General features: G+C 45.8%; 1 protein-coding gene across 1 annotated transcript in view; it reads left to right on the top strand.

The window, feature by feature from the left end:
• Positions 1 to 2157: 2157 nt before the first annotated feature.
• Positions 2158 to 18219, top strand: part of CFAP97D2 (CFAP97 domain containing 2) — a 39534-nt gene continuing 23472 nt past the window's right edge. The window contains exons 1-3 of the mRNA XM_088021986.1: positions 2158 to 2530; positions 3011 to 3192; positions 7050 to 7221. Of these exons, the coding sequence (XP_087878112.1) occupies positions 7132 to 7221 (90 nt within the window). The 5' untranslated portion in view covers positions 2158 to 2530; positions 3011 to 3192; positions 7050 to 7131. The remainder of the gene's footprint in view (positions 2531 to 3010; positions 3193 to 7049; positions 7222 to 18219) is intronic.

The following is an 18219-nucleotide window of genomic DNA, read 5'->3' on the forward strand; positions in this document are numbered from 1 at the left end:
ATTCTTCCAGTTAGGCAACTGGCAATCTTATTAAAATGTGGGAAGGGGTGGAGAGTGATGGAGCTTTGGAATATAGGTGAGGGTGGGGTGGAGTCCGGAGCCGACCACCAGGAAGAATTCTTGAGACGTCTCTGGTGCAAAATGGTGGCTTTATTAAAGCATGGGAACAGGACCCGTGGGCAGAGAGAGCTGAGGTTGTGAGGGGTGACTGACTATATATTATAGGGTTGGGGGAGGTAAGGAAAAGGAAGGTTTCAAAAGGATTTTAATATGTTAAGGAAGACTCACAGGATACTGGAGGCCTTGCTAATTGTCAAGTTAAGGTTGTTTCTCCCTCTAGCAAGGCATTACCATGAAGATAGTTGGGAGCTTCCTGGAAGAATCTCACACATGTCCCACCCAAGGAAGCATAACTCCCAATGATGAGGGAGCAGAAGGCCAGCTGAGGACAGGCAGAAGCTGACACCCCACACCCCACCATGGGAGATACATGACATTCCTCAGGCACTCCTGGTTGCCCTAAAAGAAAAAAAAAAAATAGTTAATTTATAGAGATTATAATCCTGCAAGACTTGAGTCTCCCTCAGTTTACAAAAGTTTTACCAATCTACAAGAACAAAGCATTCCTATCAATAACCTAGCTTCCAGAAGGGAATGTAGATACCATTAAATGCCCTTATAACCTGCAGCGCATTGACAGATCCTTGAAGTGGGCAGAGTGTAATGTTCCTCCAGGAAGCTCCCAACTATCTTCATGTTAATGCCTTGCTAGAGGGAAAAACAACCTTAACTTGACAATGGCAAGGCCTCCGGTATCCTGTGAGTCTTTTTTAACATAAAAAATCCTTTGGAACCTCCCTTTTCCTTACCCCCCCCAACTCCCAAGTATATAAGCAGCCACCCTTCACAACCCCAGCGCTTTCTGCCCACGGGTCCTGTCCCCATGCTTAACCACCTATTTGCACCAAAGACGTCTCAGGAATTCCTTCTTGGTCGTTGGCTCCGGACCTCACCCCCTGAACCTCACCTATATTCCAAAACCCTATCACCAACAGATTGCTTTCCACCCAAAATACCTGGTGGAGGTCACCATTCTCCATGATGAGCTGTGCCCGAGGGAAGTTTCCACCGTCACCGAGAGATGAAGCCCCCGTTCTCAGCCTCCTTCTTCACCTGAACACACACGCCAGAGGGCAGCACCCCACATGGACCATGCCCCAGCAGAAGGTCAAGGCATCCCTTGCTGCGTGGGTGAGGGCTCCAGTCTCACAAGCCATCTTCCTTCGAAATCGGAGGAGAGGGTGAGCTTTGTTTTTCAGTTGCATTTTCTCCTTTCTCTTGAAAGGAAGGATCTGTTACCAAAAATACATGAACTGCTTCCTCGTTACTATGTTGGAGGAAATTGTTTAATTATTTTACTGTTGCATCTGCATTAAAATGGCAGCCAAGAGGGGTGCCTGGGTGGCTCAGTAGGTGGTTTGGACTCAGGTCAGGATCTCAGGGTCATGGGCTCAGCTCCTCGCTCAGCAGGGGTCTGTTTCAGGATTCTCTCTCTCCCTCTGTTCCTCCGCCCCACCCCCCCACTCTCTCTCTCTCTCAAATGAAGAAATACTTCTTAAATAAAATAAAATGGCAGCAAGGAACGGGGGAGAGAGCCTAGGGGCCTTTTTGCTCCACCCCAGGGCTCCGGAAGTGCTCGGGGCATCTGGAGGGTTTCTCCTGGGCTCAGAGCTTCGCACACCCTGTTTAGTTTGTGCCTCTGCAGAGCCCAGACTTCAGGGACGTGGGGACTGTGGCAACCATACCAGAGCCATCAGGCGCTCCCAGCAGCCTTCTGGCAGGCGGTGGAAAGCGGCTGTCTTCCAGGGGTTGGGCTGCCTGCTGACTCCTCTGTTCTGGCCAACACCCATTTCTCTGCACCCTCACCCCCAGGGAGTGACTCCCTGCAGATGACAGACTTGAGGACCCATAGCAAGTGACAAAAAATAGCTGCTAGGTAAACAATACATTGGGGTGGAGAGCATGGGCGGACAGGGTGCCCTTGCAAACACGAGAGTGTGTGCAGTGCAAGACCCACCCACCCCCAACGCCCGCCAAGCTCTGCGTCAGCCTGATCACGCAGGCCCTGTGCCCTCGCTGTCTCCGCACCGGGAGCTGAGAACTCCGCAGGACGGCCCCAAGGGGTCAGCTTTGCCTGGCTTTCTGAGCAAAAGCAGATTGAAAATTCAAACCAGCTCTGCACTCAGCCTGGTGTGGAAGAGGGAGGAAGGCGAAAGAAGGCTCCGGAAGACCCTTTCCAGGTGTTCTCGCCAGGGACACTCTGTGGCCCCGAACAGTTCCCAGTATTCAGTATTTTCTTGATCTCTGGCCCCTCACTGCAGACACCGTACGGTGAAACACCATGACGACAGCGTGGGGCTGGTGAAGCCACAGGCCCAGAGAGTGTGAGGACCCAGGAACACACCAAGCAGCGGCTTGTTCACCTCACAGGAGAAGCTGGCTCGGGAGGTGGGGACGGAGTTACCCTCACGTGAGTTCTCTAAGTTCAGTGGGTAAGAGTGGCACCAGGGAGGGGGTGGTGGGCTGAGAATGGTGTGGTCGAGGCCTGATGTGCACATCCAATCAATTTTTACAATATTAACCACAGAGGGGCGCCTGGGTGGCTCAGTCAGTTGAGCGTCTGCCTTCGGCTCGGGTCATGATCCCGGGGTCCTGGGATCGAGCCCCGCGTCGGGCTCCCTGCTCCGCGGGGAGTCTGCTTCCCCCTCTGACTCTCCCCCTGCTTGTGTGCTCTCTGTCAAATACATAAATAAATAAAAATTGTTTTCAAAAAAATTAACCACACAAATATAATAAAATCCATTTTTAAAAAGTTAAAAATCACTTCGTTCCCACCTATAACAAGTCAGCTTTTCCAAAAGTGCTCTAGGCTGTGTGAACATGCCTGACTGTTACATATTGTAAGAGGAGCTGTCTTGTTTCTGCTTTCTCGGGTTTATCATCTTTCCAGTCACGCACACTAACAGCCTGCCGTCTTGTGAGTACGTGTGTGGCCTCCGCCTCTGTGGACATGGAGGCTGCAGCTCTCCACCAGCAGTGACATTCGTCATTTCCTCTCTGGTCGGATTCCCTGAGAGCATCCCCGGAGCAGGATTAATAACCCTCAGTGAATCTTCTCAGGACTGACATTGCGTAAGTAAGGCCACAGTTGGCTCTAGGGTTACTGAATGGTGATCACAACACCCAACAAATGTGTCCAGTTCATCCTGAAAGCACCTCCTGAAGGTCACAGAGACATCCCTGTCCCGGCCCCTGCCTTAGCATTGCACTGCTTAATTTCCAAATATAGGGGATTCCTGGTTATCTTCTGTTGTTAATTCCTAGCTCCATCCTACTGCCAACATTATCTGTGTGAATGCTGCCCTTTGAAACTTGTGGAGACCTTTTTACAGCTCAGCATATGGTCCAATTTTGCAAATTTTGTAAATATTCCTCCTGTACTGAGAACTTTTGTGGTTTCTGTACCCTGTAGATATTTCCAATTTTTCTCTTCCCCCCCCCCCCTTAAAACATAGTCAGTGTAGCTTTCCTATGATCTGTGTCTCATGACTTCAGTGTCTGTTGTTTCTGGGAATCTGTTCTAAGGTTTCTGTTCATTCTAGTCATGGGCTATTCACTTTGCAAGACGCTCGTGCCCAGGAGACACTGGGAGAGTTTGAGGACTTTGGGAGCATCGAGGGCATCATTTTTTCTTGGCACCTTGGGTCAGCCCAAGACTACTAGCCAATTTCACTATTTGAGGGTGTTTTGGCTGCCTAAGCAATGTGAACTTGGGCTGCAGGAACTTTCCTGCATTTTGTTCCCTGTTGTGTAGTAACTTTGCAGCTACTTTGGGGAGAAGGTTTATTACTAAGACAATATCCAGGATTTTCTGTTTTTTCACCGGGAGGAAAATAGCCCAGGCCACCTTCCTGAAAGTAGGTATCCTGGTTCTTTGGTTAGGTTTCTCCAGTGACCCACACTCAACAGAGGGCTCTGGACACATTCATTTCTCTGTGAATCAATATTTGCCCTCCAAAAGCTGAATTAATCTGAAGTAATTTGAGATTGTTTTTAAAACTACTCTGTACCGTAGAATGAGAATGAGGCCTGTTGCTTTGTTTTGATCTCACTGCTCTGGTGGGAGGGCAGAGGAACATAACCAAAGCTTGAACTTCAGGTTATCGTCACAAGACACATACAAAGAATCATGAATATTAAGGATTTAATTAACATATCTTACTTGACAAATATATACAATGTAATAATCAATTGTACTAATAGCTTTCACATATTCAGGGAGTCACCATTACAAGGCATTTCTAATAAACACAATATTCAAGTCAATACTGATCCAATTACTGATTAAGGCTGGAGCTGAGCATACAGGTATTATCTGAATAATCGAATCAAAATAGGCTTTGCTGTTTACTTTGTGCAAAGTATAAGTAGAAACTGTGTAATATTAAGTATTCAAACCTAGGTCAACATAAAAAAATTCTCTACTTAAAAATTCACAAAATAGAAAGTGATGTCATGGACTGGATCTCAGAACAGAAAAAGAACATTAGTAGAAACTGACATTGACACTATTAATTAAACTCCAGACTTCCCAGTTTTCTACTTTTATGAGGAATTCTTTGTTGTGTATAAATCCTTGTCAATGTTTCAGATTATTTCCTCAGGATAGATTGCAAGGAGTTACTGGTTAACTGATTTTTCTGGTCTGATCTTGTTAAGAATATGTTAAGAAACCGGGATCCTGGGTGGCTCAGTTGGTTGAGTGTCCGACTCTTGATTTTGGCTCAGGTCATGATCTCAGGGATCGGCTCCATGCTCCGTGGGGAGTCTGCTTCAGGATTCTCTCTTTCCCTCTGTCCCTGCCCCCCACCCCCGCTCACCTGCGAAGCTCTCTCCCTCTGAAAGAAAAAGAAAGAAAGAAAGAAAAAGAAGAAGAATATGTTAGGAACCAAACTTAGTTTGAGACTGGATTGGCGTGTGTACCATGCAGCTGACAGCAATCTTTCTGGTTTAGCGTGGGGTATGTCTAGTTTTTCCAGATCCTCTGCTGTGGGACCCCACCATCAAGTCAGATTAGATAACAAATGTTAATTAGATAGCAAATGTTAGTCAGTTAAGAGTAAACATAAACGGGGGCACCTGGGTGGTTCAGTTGAAGCGTCTGCCTTCCACTCAGTTCATGATCCCAGGATCCTGGGATCGAGTCCCGCATCGCGGGCTTCCTGCTCAATGGGGAGTCTGCTCTCTCTCTCCCTCTGCCTGCCACTGCCCTGCTTATGCTCTCTCTGTCAAATAATTAAATAAAATCTTTTTTTAAAAAAAAGAGTAAGCATGAATGAGTGGGAAGAGCACCGGTAGAATCCCAACTTGAGATCACTTATTTATAAGGTGCGTCAATAACAATGTGTGTATCATAACTGCTATGAGTACCCACATTGCTAAAAAAAAAAAAAAAACCCAGAAAACAAACAAACAAAAAACCCAAAGAACCTTTAAATATCATTTATTCTGTCCAGCTTCTACTTTGCCTTCCATCCATGGTCTATCATAAGCATGAGCAGTTTGGACAGAACGATGCCTCCATTCCTTGGTTGATTGGCAGTGATGTTGAGCATTGCTAGGAATTTCTCAGTGCGTGTGGCAGACAGGCTTCAGGAAAAGAGAAAGACAAGAATCATATAGAACCAGCCCCACAGTCTGAACAAAAAAATCTCGGAGCATCAGTTGGAGACTCAATCATTATCATCAATACCATTATTTCATTAATGGCAGAGTTTCCCTGAGCATCTATTGAATATTGGGCTTGACCAATGATGGTAACTGGGTAAAGAAAATTATTTATTTATTATTATTATTTAATTTCTTTCTTTATATATTCAGAGGAATATGCCATGTAGATTTTATAGGCTAAGGAATCTTCATGAGGCCTCATGTCTTAGAGTACCAGCTGCATTTTTCAGGCAATAATTTTTACATCTATCTTCTACTGTATATGCATAATTTTCTAAAGTTATTACTTGTGAACTAAAATAAATTTGTTTTGAAAAACCCAACTTTTTAACTGTTAGTACATCAACAATTTTACCAGCCTGCAAAGTTTTCTGCCAAACTTAGAGCATTGGAACCAGCTAAGTGCAGCCTACCTCAGCCACCTAAAGCCAGACAGGAGAAAGTCATATTCTGATTTTATTCACATCTTATTTTTCCAAAGTCTGATTCAATTTAGGCTTAATTAATTCTCTTTCAGACTAATAGCCCCTGAATCATGCTCATATGTACAACACAATTCTTCATAAAATGCCCCTTTTCTGTTGTGTTCTGTTTACTGACACACAGCTCAACAATGAGCCACTAATCACTAATTCTGCACTACAACGTTTCTGTGGTGGGTATGATGATGTCATGACGACTAGCAATCTTAAATGACAATTATATTGCTATTCCTCTAATCACGTCATCTCTAAAATTATACCTATGATTTTGACGAAGATGAACAGCCCAATAGATACTCTAGCACCACTGTCCCTTGCCACAGAGAGAGGAACGGCTTAAAATGACTAAAATTTTCTGTACCTAATCCTCAAGCCAATTGAAAAAAAAAGACGAAGACCTGCCACCTAAGCTGCAAATATTTGGAGTTGCCCAAATGGTTATAAGTTATTCAAAGACAGGAGAGAAAGGGGATAAGGCCAGGAGGCAGCAGGGGGGAGGGAGGAGAATATGAGAAAGGAGAGAGAGAAAGGGGGTTGGGGAAGGAGGAAAAGCAAGAAAAGAAGGGAAGACTGGGAAGGGGGAGGTCATCTGGGGAAGAAACTCTGCCCTTTTCCATGAGTATGGGGGAGGTGGGCCGTGGGCCTCCAGAGGGCATCAGTAAGCTACTAAGATCTGCTGAGAAAATACCCTTTAGAGCAGAAAGGTCTTCCATTCTCCTACATTTTGATCTCTTCCCTGTCTTTTCTCCCTGGCTTGGCCGCCATGACAACTGTCAGCTGATCCAGCAAACACAACCCTCTGCAGATCTACCCTGGTGGCTCCCTTCCTGGAAGGGAGCAGCTGGTTTTGCTGTTTGAAATGCGGAGAGCCCCCAGGCCAACTCTTCCCTGTGGCAGCGAGTGCCTGCCAGGCACCTGGGAGAAAGCCTACCAGGACCACCGGAGAAAGGTAGGAAAGGGGAGGGTCAGCCCAGATGGCTCAGAGCGGGCGCCAGAGCAGCCCCTGTGGGCGCCAGGGCTTTCCCTGGAAACCAAAAGCTGATTTTATTTTCAGAGATGGAATGGTTGAAACTTCATTTCCTTAAAAGTTTGGTCATATATGTTGTCATACAATAAAAATGGACTGTGGTTTTCCAGTGCCACATTTTAGGACTCTGAATTACGGCACGTTTATAAAGTACCTAATTTTTCCTAAATGACTTGAAAGTATCTTAAGACACAGAAATCTGAGGGACCCTCTCCCCTATCAAAACAGCATATTCCGGTGGGATGTCCGTTAGGACATATGCTATTATTTCCATTATTTGATGCAAATGTGGATATCATTTGGAAAGGTCACCTTGTGCTTTTGAAATGGTCTGCCGTGGTGGTCTTATGCCCCTGAGATGTCAGGGTGCCACCCGACCGCACGATGCTCAGCTGGTGCTGTCTCTCCATGTCTGTGTTCCTTGAGGTTGAGAAATGCTCTAAGAAAGGAGTACTCTGGGAAGGGGGTGTTGCTCTGTGTTGCTCTGAAGGCATCTCCCCAGGGAGGGGACCCCAGGTTTCTGCAGGATACAAGATCCAGGTGAGCCTTTCTACTCCTCCCGGGATTCTGCATGCCTGGGTTGTGGTGATGCAGTGGCCTCAGGGAGGTCACACTTACTGCAAGGCTGCTCTGGTACCTGGGCCCTGCACCTGCTGTCCTCCTTGGGAGCCCGGCTGTCCCAGGGCTCACCCTCACTTCCTCAGACCTCTGGACTTCCTACAGTCTCCTCTGTGCCTTCTTTTAGGAAGCACACCCCCATTGCTCTCTAGTTCCTCATTCTGCTATCTCATGTCACCACATGATTGATGTAACATATTTATCTTGTCTGGTTTGTTTCCCCCATGGCGGGGAGGTGGTGGCCGCATCATGCTGCTAGGACATCCTCAGCACCTAGAGCACCTAGTGAGTCATGCTTAGCAAAGAGTTGATAGCAGTGAAAAATTGAAAGAGCGCTTATGGTAATAAGTTCAAAATCAACTGGTATTGCCTCTTTGAAGAATAGATAAGAATGTAAATGTCATGAGGGTTTTGTTGTTCATGTGTGTGTCCCAGGGACTAGAATTGTCTCTGGGAAGCGGTAGATGGTTGATAAACACCCTCAATGTAAGTGAATAACGAGGCTCTGTGCCTAAGAAACTCTGAGATAAGGAAGATTTGGAATAGTCATTGTATGAAGTGGGGAGCTGATGAAGAGGGAAGACTGGCATTTGGCGTGGGACCCAGGTGTGGTGGTGGAGCATGAAATTACTTTAGCTTGATGCACACCCCTCCGAGATGTCTCAGAAGCACATGGTTGCGGGGTCTAAGAGGGGAGTGCTGAAACACCCCAATACGGCATGGCCAGCAGCTGAGACATGGGCTGGGGGAACCCGTGACCCCAGTGTCAGGTGTTAAAGGGAGGGCCATATGTCTTCCCTGGGAGGGAATGATGTGAAGACAGGGAGCAAGTCTCAGATACAGTCAACTAAGAAAGCTGAATAGGAGAGAATTATGGGTGTGGGATGGGGCAACTGGAGCCAGAGGGGCCATTCCAGGCTGGATGCCAGCAATCTTAGCAGGGGTTTGGAGGAGGGGAGGGGAGGGGAGGGGAGGGGAGGGGAGAGGAGAGGAGAGGGGGGAGGGGAGGGGAGGGGAGAGGAGAGGAGAGGGGGGAGGGGAGGGGAGAGGAGAGGAGGGGAAATGAGGGGAGGGGAGAGGGGAGGAGAGAGGGGAGGGAGAGGAGGGGAGGGGAAGGGAGAAGAGAGGAGAGGAGGGGAAATGAGGGGAGGGTAGGGGCGAGGTCAGGACAGGAAGGTGCAGGGAGCTGGCGTCGCCGGCCGGCCGGTGGTGTAGAGTGCGCGTGCGCCCTGGGAAGACAAGCCTGCGGTCCGGGCGGCCGAGGGCCCCGTGAGCGAGGGGCTATGTGGGCCTGCCCCAGAAGGGAGAGGAGGGCATGGGGCCACACGGCCCTGCCTGGAGGCAGCTGCAAGAACCAACTCCAGTCTCACCAGCTGGCACTAAAACTTGGCTTAAAACAAATTCTTCTTCCATATTAAGGGTAAGGGGAGTTAACTCTTTAGAGTTACTTAGTTTCTTACTGTTTGGCTGAGAATCCTTGGGAACATTCCGAAGGGAGAAAAAGGATTTTCCGGAGCGTGCTGTGCCCAAAGCATCTCTAGAATGGAGCACCTTGTCCTCAGCCCGGCATCTTAACAGGGCAGTCTATCTCAGAGCCTAAACATCCACTGATGCTAAAAACAAAATTAAAATGACCTTAATAAAATAGACATTGTTACTGATAGTTCCCCAACATAATAAAATATAAATGTCTCAGTCCTAAGACAGTACTTAATTAATAGGGAAACACTAAAGGTATTCCCTATAAAGTTAGAAATAGGACAAGGGTGCCTACTATCTTGTATATACCCGTTTAAATTGTGTTGGAGGTATTAGCAAGCAGACAAGACAACCCCATTATGCATGAAAATGCAATGAAATAGGTATTGGGTTTTTTTTTTCTATTTGTAGATGAAATGGTTAAATATCTAAAGAACCCAGAAGAATCAATGCAAAAACAAATATAATTGGGAAAAATAATTGCAACTTATATCACAAAGGATTAATACCCTTATATATAAAGAACTTCTAAAGAGAAAAAGAAAAATGCAAACCACTCCACATAAAGATGGGCAAGATGAACAAAAGTTCACAGAAAAAGAATTGCAAATAGCTCTTAACCTATAAAAAGTTGGTCCACTTCACTTACAACAAAAAAATGCAAACTAAACTTGCACCATAATACCATTTCTCAACTAGCAGGTTGGCAAAAATCCCCCCAATTTTTGGCAGTGCTCTGGGGAAAGAGGCACTGCCCACAGTACTGGTGGGCATGGAGCAGGCACAGCCCCACGGGGGGACCTAGCAATTCCCAATGAAACTGCACATGCATTTAGCCTTTAACCCGCAGTACCCGTTCCAAAGGCACACTGGCAAAGATCTGAAAAGAAATTGCAAAAGATACTAATTGCAGCAGTATTTGTAACAGCAAAATTGGAGCTAACCCAAATATCCATCAAAAGCAAGCTGGGTGAATAAGTTAGGATGCTTTCGCACAATGACATACTGTGCAGGTACAAAAAGGAACAAGAAACCTCTCTATATGCCACTGCAGAATTATGTCTAGAGCGCGTTATGAAGTAGAAAAGGAATGTGAAGAAAAATGTGTAAATATGCTACATTTCTCTAAAAAAGAGGGGATGACAATATATCTATATACACATACATATCAACATTTGACACATACATATTGTGTATCCTTTATTTTCAGAAGTTAAAGGAGTGACGGTAAAATTAGATTTGTCAACAGGGAACAGGGTAAAGATGACAGGGTAGAGCCCAGACCTCTTAGAAGAAGCAGTTGTTTGAGAGATTTGACTCTGGAGCCAGATAAATATTTCACATGTTGTAAAACAAATTAAACTTAAGAAGCATTCCAAAATATTGAAAATATAGTGGACCTAAGTGTAGATGCAATTGCCTTCATAGCCATATCGAGAGGACCTACTTCAGTTGTGTTTATCTTTTCAGCTAATGTATTTCTTCTTTATTGTTGAAGTAGAGCTGACATACAATAGGCTGTATTAATCTCTGGTGTACAACATGTGGTTCGGTAATTCTGTACATTACTCAGGGCTCACTACGGTAAGTGTAGTCGCCGTCTGTCACCGTGCAAGGTTATTGCGGTATTACCGACTGCATTCCCTCTGCTGTCATTTTCATCTCCCGGACTTATTTTATACCTGGAAGTTTGTACCCCTTAATGCCCTTCACCTGTTTCACCCATCCCCCACCCCTCTCCCTTCTGGCAACCTCCAGTCTGTTCTCTGTATTTATGAGGCTGTTTTTTGTTTGTTTGTTCGTTTTGCTTTAAAAATTCCACATATAAGTGAAATTGTATGCTGTTCATCTTTCTCTGACGTATTTCACTTAGCATTGTACCCTCTAGGTCCATCCATGTTGTCACAAATGGCAGATCTTTCTTTTTTATGGCTGAATACTATTCCACTACGTGTATACACCATCTCTTCTTCATCCATTCATGTATCAGTGGACACTTGGGCTGCTTCTACATCCCTGCTATTGTAAATAATGCTGCAATAAACATAGGGGTGCATGTGTCTTTTCAAATTAGTGTCTTCATTAATTTTCTTTGGGTAAAAACCCTGGAGTGGAATTACTGGATCATATGGTATTTCTATTTTTATTTTTTTTTGAGGAAACTCTATACTGTTTTCCAGAATTACTGCACTAGTTTGCATTCCCACCAACAGTGCATGAGGGTTCCTTTTGCTCCACAACCTCACCAACACTTGTTATTTCTTGTCTGTTTGATTCTAGCCATTCTGGTATGAGGTGATATCTCACTGGTTTTGATTTGCATTTCCCTGATGATGAGGAATGTTGAGTCTCTTTTCATGTGTCTGTTGGCCATCTAGATGTCTTCTTCAGGAAAGTGTCTATTCAGATTCTCTGCCTGTTTTTTTTTTTAGATTGATTGATTGATTGATTGGACACAGAGAGAGAAACAGCAAAAGAGGGAACACAAGCAGGGGGAGCGGGAGCGGGAGAAGCAGGCTTCCCACAGAGGAGGGAGCCCGATGCGGGGCTCGATCCCAGGACCTGAGATCATGACTTGAACCGAAGGCAAATGCTTAACAACTGAGCCACCCAGGCGCCCCATCTCTGCCCATTTTTTAATCAGACTGTTCTTCAGTATTGAGTTATACAAGTTCTTTATACATTTTGGATATTAACCCTTAATGTATTTGCCATTTGCAGATATCCTCTCCCATTTGGTAGGTTGCCTTTTCTTTTTGTTGGTGGTTTCCTTCACTGTGCAGAAGCTTCTCATTTTGGTGTAGTCCCAATAGTTTATTTTTGCTTCTGTTTCCCTTGCCTGTGGAGACAGATCCATAAATATGCCGCTAAGACAGATGTCCACGAAATGTCAGTTTTATTCTTATGGACTATGTGTGTGTTTAGGGTGGGATAAAGCAAATGAGTAATCATGTCGATGTCATTGAGAACTGGGAATTTTAGCTCGGGAGGAGGGAAATGCAAAGGTAAGGCCCCTAAGCCTAGCTAAAGGGAATGGGGTTCTGAACCAAAGCTGGAAGGACCAGGTGAGCTCTGTCTATGGCAAAGGCCTTGAAAGAACAAACCGGTTGTAAACGAAACTCCTGGCTCCCAGACTGTGGTCTCTAAACACCATTTCCCGTTGGAAGAACCAGGCTCACTTGTAGAAATGGCAGATTCCAAGCTGAGATAGGATGTATACAGATAACCCCATGTCACCTTGTCACTCCAGAAAGCAAGGAAGCTGTCAAGGCTATTAGCACTGCTGGAAAAGCCAATCATCTCACAGGGCCACAGATGGGGTATGTTGAATATCAATGGTGGTGGACTGAAACACATCAAATAGATTTGAATCTTTGCTTTCCTGATGATGTTAAATAGGAACACCTTATTGGCCACCTTTGAAAGGGGCTAAGAACCAACTCCTAAAGAGAGCCCAGTACATACGCTGCCAAAATGAAGCTTGTCTTCATAGAATTATTCCAGCAAATAAACGTAGAATGAATGATGGACTTAGAATGTCTCAATTTTTCATAAAAACAGAGACAAGCAGACATGTGTACCTTGTGATAAAATATCACAGCACCACCTAAGGGATAGTCTTGCCAAGGAAAAAAATCAAACCTGAATTTCTAACTATCAGTTTACAGGTGGTGCCAGGCGTTCTGTCAGCAAAATCCAGACTGAGAACTTCCACAGGACAAATTATCTGGTTTCCTTATAACACATTGCAAGGGGGAAATGGAGGGAGAAACTATAATTAAAAGAGATGCAGGGGTTAGGGCGCCTGGGTGGCTCAGATGGTTACGCGTCTGCCTTTGGCTCGGGTCATGGTCCCAGGGTCCTGGGATCGAGCCCCAAGTCTGGCTCCTGGCTCAGCGGGGAGCCTGCTTCTCCCTCTCCCTCTGCCTCTCCCCTGCTCATGCTCTCCCTCTGTATCTCTCTGTCTCAAATGAATAAATAAAATCTTAAAAATAATAATAATAAAATTAAATTAAAATAAATTTAAACAAAAAGAGAGATGCAGGGGCGCCTGGTGGCTCAGTCGGTTAAGCAGCTGGCTCTTGATTTTGGCTCAGGTCGTGATCTCAGGGTCATGAGATCGAGCCCAGTGTCAGCAGGCTCCGTGCTCAGCCAGGAGTCTGCTTGAGATGCTCTCTTCCCTCTGCCCCTCCCCCTGCTCTCTCTCTCTCACTCTAAAATAAATAAATAAAGCTTTAAAAAAAAGAGAGAGATGCAAGAGATATATCAGGTAAGTGCAATTTATGGACCTTTTTACTTGGGTCCTAAGTCAAACAAGCAAAGGAGGAAGAGAAAGAGAGAGGGGAGGGAACAGTAGAAGAAACGTAGGCGGTGCCCAAATACTGAGTCAAAGAACTCTTGTACTTGGCTGTGATTATGGTATCACTAGGATGTACTTTTAAAAGGTTCCCTATATTGTGGAGACATATATTAAAATGTTTAAGGATGAAAAAGATTTGCTTGGTTTGCTTTGCTATTATCTCAGATGAGGGAGGGGCAGTGGGTGGGGGCAGAGTTGAAACCAGAGTGGCCACGAGTTGGTTTTGATGAAGCTGAGTGAGACTACATGGGGGTTCATTATACTATTTTTCTCATTTTTCTTTATGTTTAAAGTTTATACTATATTTTTTAGAAACCATGATTTTAAGTGAAAAGAGAAGCAGAGTGGTAATTACAGGTCAATACAATTTCCATAAATTTATAAAAAGGTAACAATAGAATATATGGGTTATAGGTGTCTTCCTAGTGGTAAAAATACAGAAACGGGGTGGGAAGGACACAGTGACTCCAGGGTGGGGGTGGCCTGGGTGGTGCGCGGGGTGGGCAGAGACAGGATGTTGGCACTTGTTTATTCTCCATGGGGGGGGTCTTCAGTATCTTTGCTCCTGTCTCAGTGCTGCCCACACTTCTGAAACGCGCCATGGGGGCACCAGTAGAAAGAGCAGGGAGGGAAGTCTGAGGAAGGGCGAGAGCCATCGGGACCCTCAGCTTCATGTGCACACTCGTCTGGCAAAAGCCTTCGGGAAGGGACCATGCGCACTCTCCTCTGCGGGCACTGGGCAGGTGAGGGTGGCTAGGGAAGCCCACCTGTGTCACCAGGGTTGCTAGGCTCCTGCCGGCGGCCGGGCTTGGCTGACTCCGCTGAGCCGTTAGGCCACCTGCTTTCTCGGGAGCCTACACAGTTGATTATGCTTCTCTCCAGTCTAGTTATCTCTCCATCCGACAATTCTTTAGTTACTTTTAGTTTTTATCAGTGATAAAAGTACATTTTTAAAAAATCAAATTGTACCAAAACACTTTGATGAAAAGCAGTGGCCTCTCCCTGCAGCAAAGCCCAGTTCCGAGGCAGCCACGCTCGGCCCGTTTGGCAGTTTCTCCTGGTCTTGACCTCCATTTCTCAGGATCCTATGCTCATTTACCATTTCTTCTCAACATAGATATAATCAGTGTTTATTAAATCAATAACCAGTTAGAGTGACTCTGCAAAACCATTTATTGTTGAGTCAAGTTGTAATTATATCTCCTTTCTCTTACAATTTCTTGTAAGAGTTAATATTACCTTGTTTTCGTATTGCTTGAGTTTTCTATATATTTGTAGCTATTTTTTTTCAAATATTCCATCAGTCATCAAATGCTGAGGAATAAATTCTCAATACTCAAAAACTTCAAATAATCTTTCAGCCCCCCACCGCCCCCCCCACACACACACCCCTTCTGCGGTCCTCCATCTTCCTGCTCCCATCTGGATGGCCCATGGTGCACTCTCTGGGCCCACAGAACTGATGTCTATGGGGCTCCCTTTGCTGGTCTCCTGTGTTGAAAAGAATTTTCCTGGATGCCATGGTTTTCTGAGTCTTGGTTTACACGTGATGAAGCACATCCCGTGGTGGCTTCCCAAGGACAGGTGCAGGGGAGGTTTTTGTTCCCTTGGGACTTTTTTCTTTTGTTTTGGGTTTTTTTTGGGTCTCTGTGCTAAAAATCCTTCTATTCTCCCATCACTCTTTTTTTAAAAGACTTTATTTATGTATTTGTCGGAGAGAAGGAGAGCACAAGCGGGGGAGCAGAGGCAGAGAGAGAAGCAGGCTCTCCACTGAGCAGGGAGCCCGATGCAGGACTCAACCCCAAAACCCTGGGATAATGACCTGAGCAGAAGGCAGACACTTAACCGACTGAGCCATGCAGGCATCTCCTACCATCACTCCTGATAGAAAGTTTGGTATAAGATTCTAGGATGGAAATAGCCTTCCCTCAGGATGTTAAAGGCATTGGTCCTCATCATAAGTTAGGGTTATATGAGATGCTGTAACAAATAGACCCTAAATGTATAAAGGCCCCAACACCCTCAAAGCGTAATCCCTGCTCCTGTTCCCATGTGTGGATGACTCTAGACCAGCGCCACTCACCTGTGGCTCCCCTGTCCATTAGGCTCTGTGACAATCTGGGTCCAGCCAGGGATGGGGGGGAGAGCACAGAAGGCACACCTGCTTCATAGAGACATTGGCCTAAAATTGGAACATCTGTGGTGCTGCATTGGCAAGAGCTCATCAGAGGGCCACACCTCAGTGCCAAGAGTCCTGGGAAATGGTGTCCTGTCTGGGCAGGAGTGACAGCTCGAGACTGTGGCAGGGTGAGCATGGCCAGCCCTCTGCTTCAGCCAACACCTTCTCTAAAGAACCCTGTGACCCCTCTGTGACCATGGGTATGGGCATGTGGGTGTTTCTTTCCGGAAACTTTTTGGAAAGCCCTCCTCTTTACTACTGATATTCTGACATTTTGTGATGACATGCTTCCATATGAGTCTCTTTGAGTTTATTCTGATGGATTCTTTCATTTTAGAGACTCTGAAAATTCTGTCCCCTTCCACTTTCTAGAAACCCTACTAGTTAGATGTCCCAGACCCAATATTGCGTCTCTAGTTTCCTTTTATTTTCTCTTCTGCTGCCCATCTCTCTATTTCTGGCTCACTTTTGGGATGTTTCTTGGTTTTATCCTCAGCCCCTTAATTCAATTTATTTCAGTTTTAGTTTTCAAGGACTATCATCAGTAATCATTCGTTTTTCCAGAACACCCTTCTTATTGTGTAGACAAAACATCTTCTTTTGTCTCTCCACGGTTGTTACTTAGAGTTCACTTGACATTTTCCTCTGATCCTTTCAACATCTCTGTCTCTTCAAGGTCCCCTATTTTGTTTTTTTATTTCTCATTTTCGTGTTGGGAACATCCCTCCAGTGTCTGGAAGACAAAGTACTGGGAATTGACTGGAAGCTCTGCATGCTCTGATTAATCCAGTTTTGTTGGACTCCCCATGTCCGGGCATGTGGTCTTTGGGGCAGTCTGGTCTCCATGGAAATCTGCCTAGAGAAACTGTGACTTTTTAGGCATGGAACCAGGAGGAGCCCTGACCCCTCCCCCCCCACTCCAGCCGCCCCCGCTGTGCCCACAGCCAGAGTCTCCTGTGCTCATATCTCCAGAGGCAGAGCAGACAACGGCAGGCATCCCTGCTTCTTGCAAAGACTCAACAAGGCCCCTGCTCTCAGCCTCACCAGATGCTCGTGGCTCCTGGCATCTCTCAGTGCTGAGCATCCCGGCGTTCTTTGAGGTGAACCCTGTCGTTCTCTATCCCCACCTCAGCTGCTCTCTCTGAGCCCCATATCAGTCACTCCCACTCTGTCTTCCTCCCCAGACTTTCCCCCGGGACGGAACATCTGTTGATGATTGTGCCTAAACCAGTCTGTACTATGATGGTTATAAAATGGCAATGTCCCCTTGTCCTAACTCCTACATTTATCAGCTATAAGTTCCTTTCCTCCGTATTTGATGTGTATGACAAACGAGAGGGAGCAGCTAGGGAAACAGTGTATTCAAAAAACCTTGGTCAAAAGTAAGTGCTATAATAAGGCAAATTAGTGTCATATTTTTAATAACCATAATTAGCCTCAAATTTTTACCTTCAGCCCAAACTAGTTGCTTCTAGAAAGCTGCATACAGTCACCCAACACAGGATTTACTGGCTACCCCCAAACTGCTCACCACCTCTCTTCCTGTCCTCCTGCCACCAGGCATCAAAACTGCAAGCCTCGGGCCGTTCTTCACCACTCCTTTCTCCCTCACCCCACCCCACAGACACGTGGCCCCTGGAGGCCTGACCCCTGCTCCTCCCACTCCCACCCTCACCAGAATACCACTGCTCACCACCCCAGAGCCCCGGCCAGCCCAACTCTGGTCTTGTCTTCTTCCAAACCCAGTGACAGAGGGTCTCCAGGCCACATATGTAGTTGCGTTATTCCCTTGTCTCTGTTCTTTAGTCTTCCCCTCATGTTAGGGACCACGCACCCATTCCTGAGTGTGCTGTTCAAGGTACTCGCCATCTAGCTCCTTTGCCCTGTCCTGGCTCCCTGCACAGGGGCTCTGCGGAAACCGCTGCATGGCTCACTGGGTTTGATCCCCAGAGTGCATGATGGTCACATCATTTTAGACAGACTCAGCTGGTGGGCTTTCCCAACACTGTCACTTGCAAATTATCAGCTAATAGGTCCCAGTAGCTAGTGGTCTACAAGCAAGTATCTAGAATATGGGGGAGGGGGTTCCTTTTTGTTGCAGATGGTAATACATACAGCCTTCATGCAAACGCATTTTAAAATACCACCACATTTTAAAATATAAATTTTCTTCCCTTGTTTGTACATTTTCTGATAGGAAACTGCAGAGATCATTTCGCAGTTAATCAATGTTTCAGGTGCTCACCCTGAACATATTGCTGGAGGCTCAGAAATTAGAGTGAGG

The sequence above is a fragment of the Eumetopias jubatus genome, unplaced genomic scaffold (genome assembly GCF_037043125.1).
Source record: "Eumetopias jubatus isolate StellerSeaLion01/CBP00866 unplaced genomic scaffold, mEumJub1_p1.0 scaffold_3, whole genome shotgun sequence".
Lineage (NCBI taxonomy): Eukaryota > Metazoa > Chordata > Mammalia > Carnivora > Otariidae > Eumetopias > Eumetopias jubatus.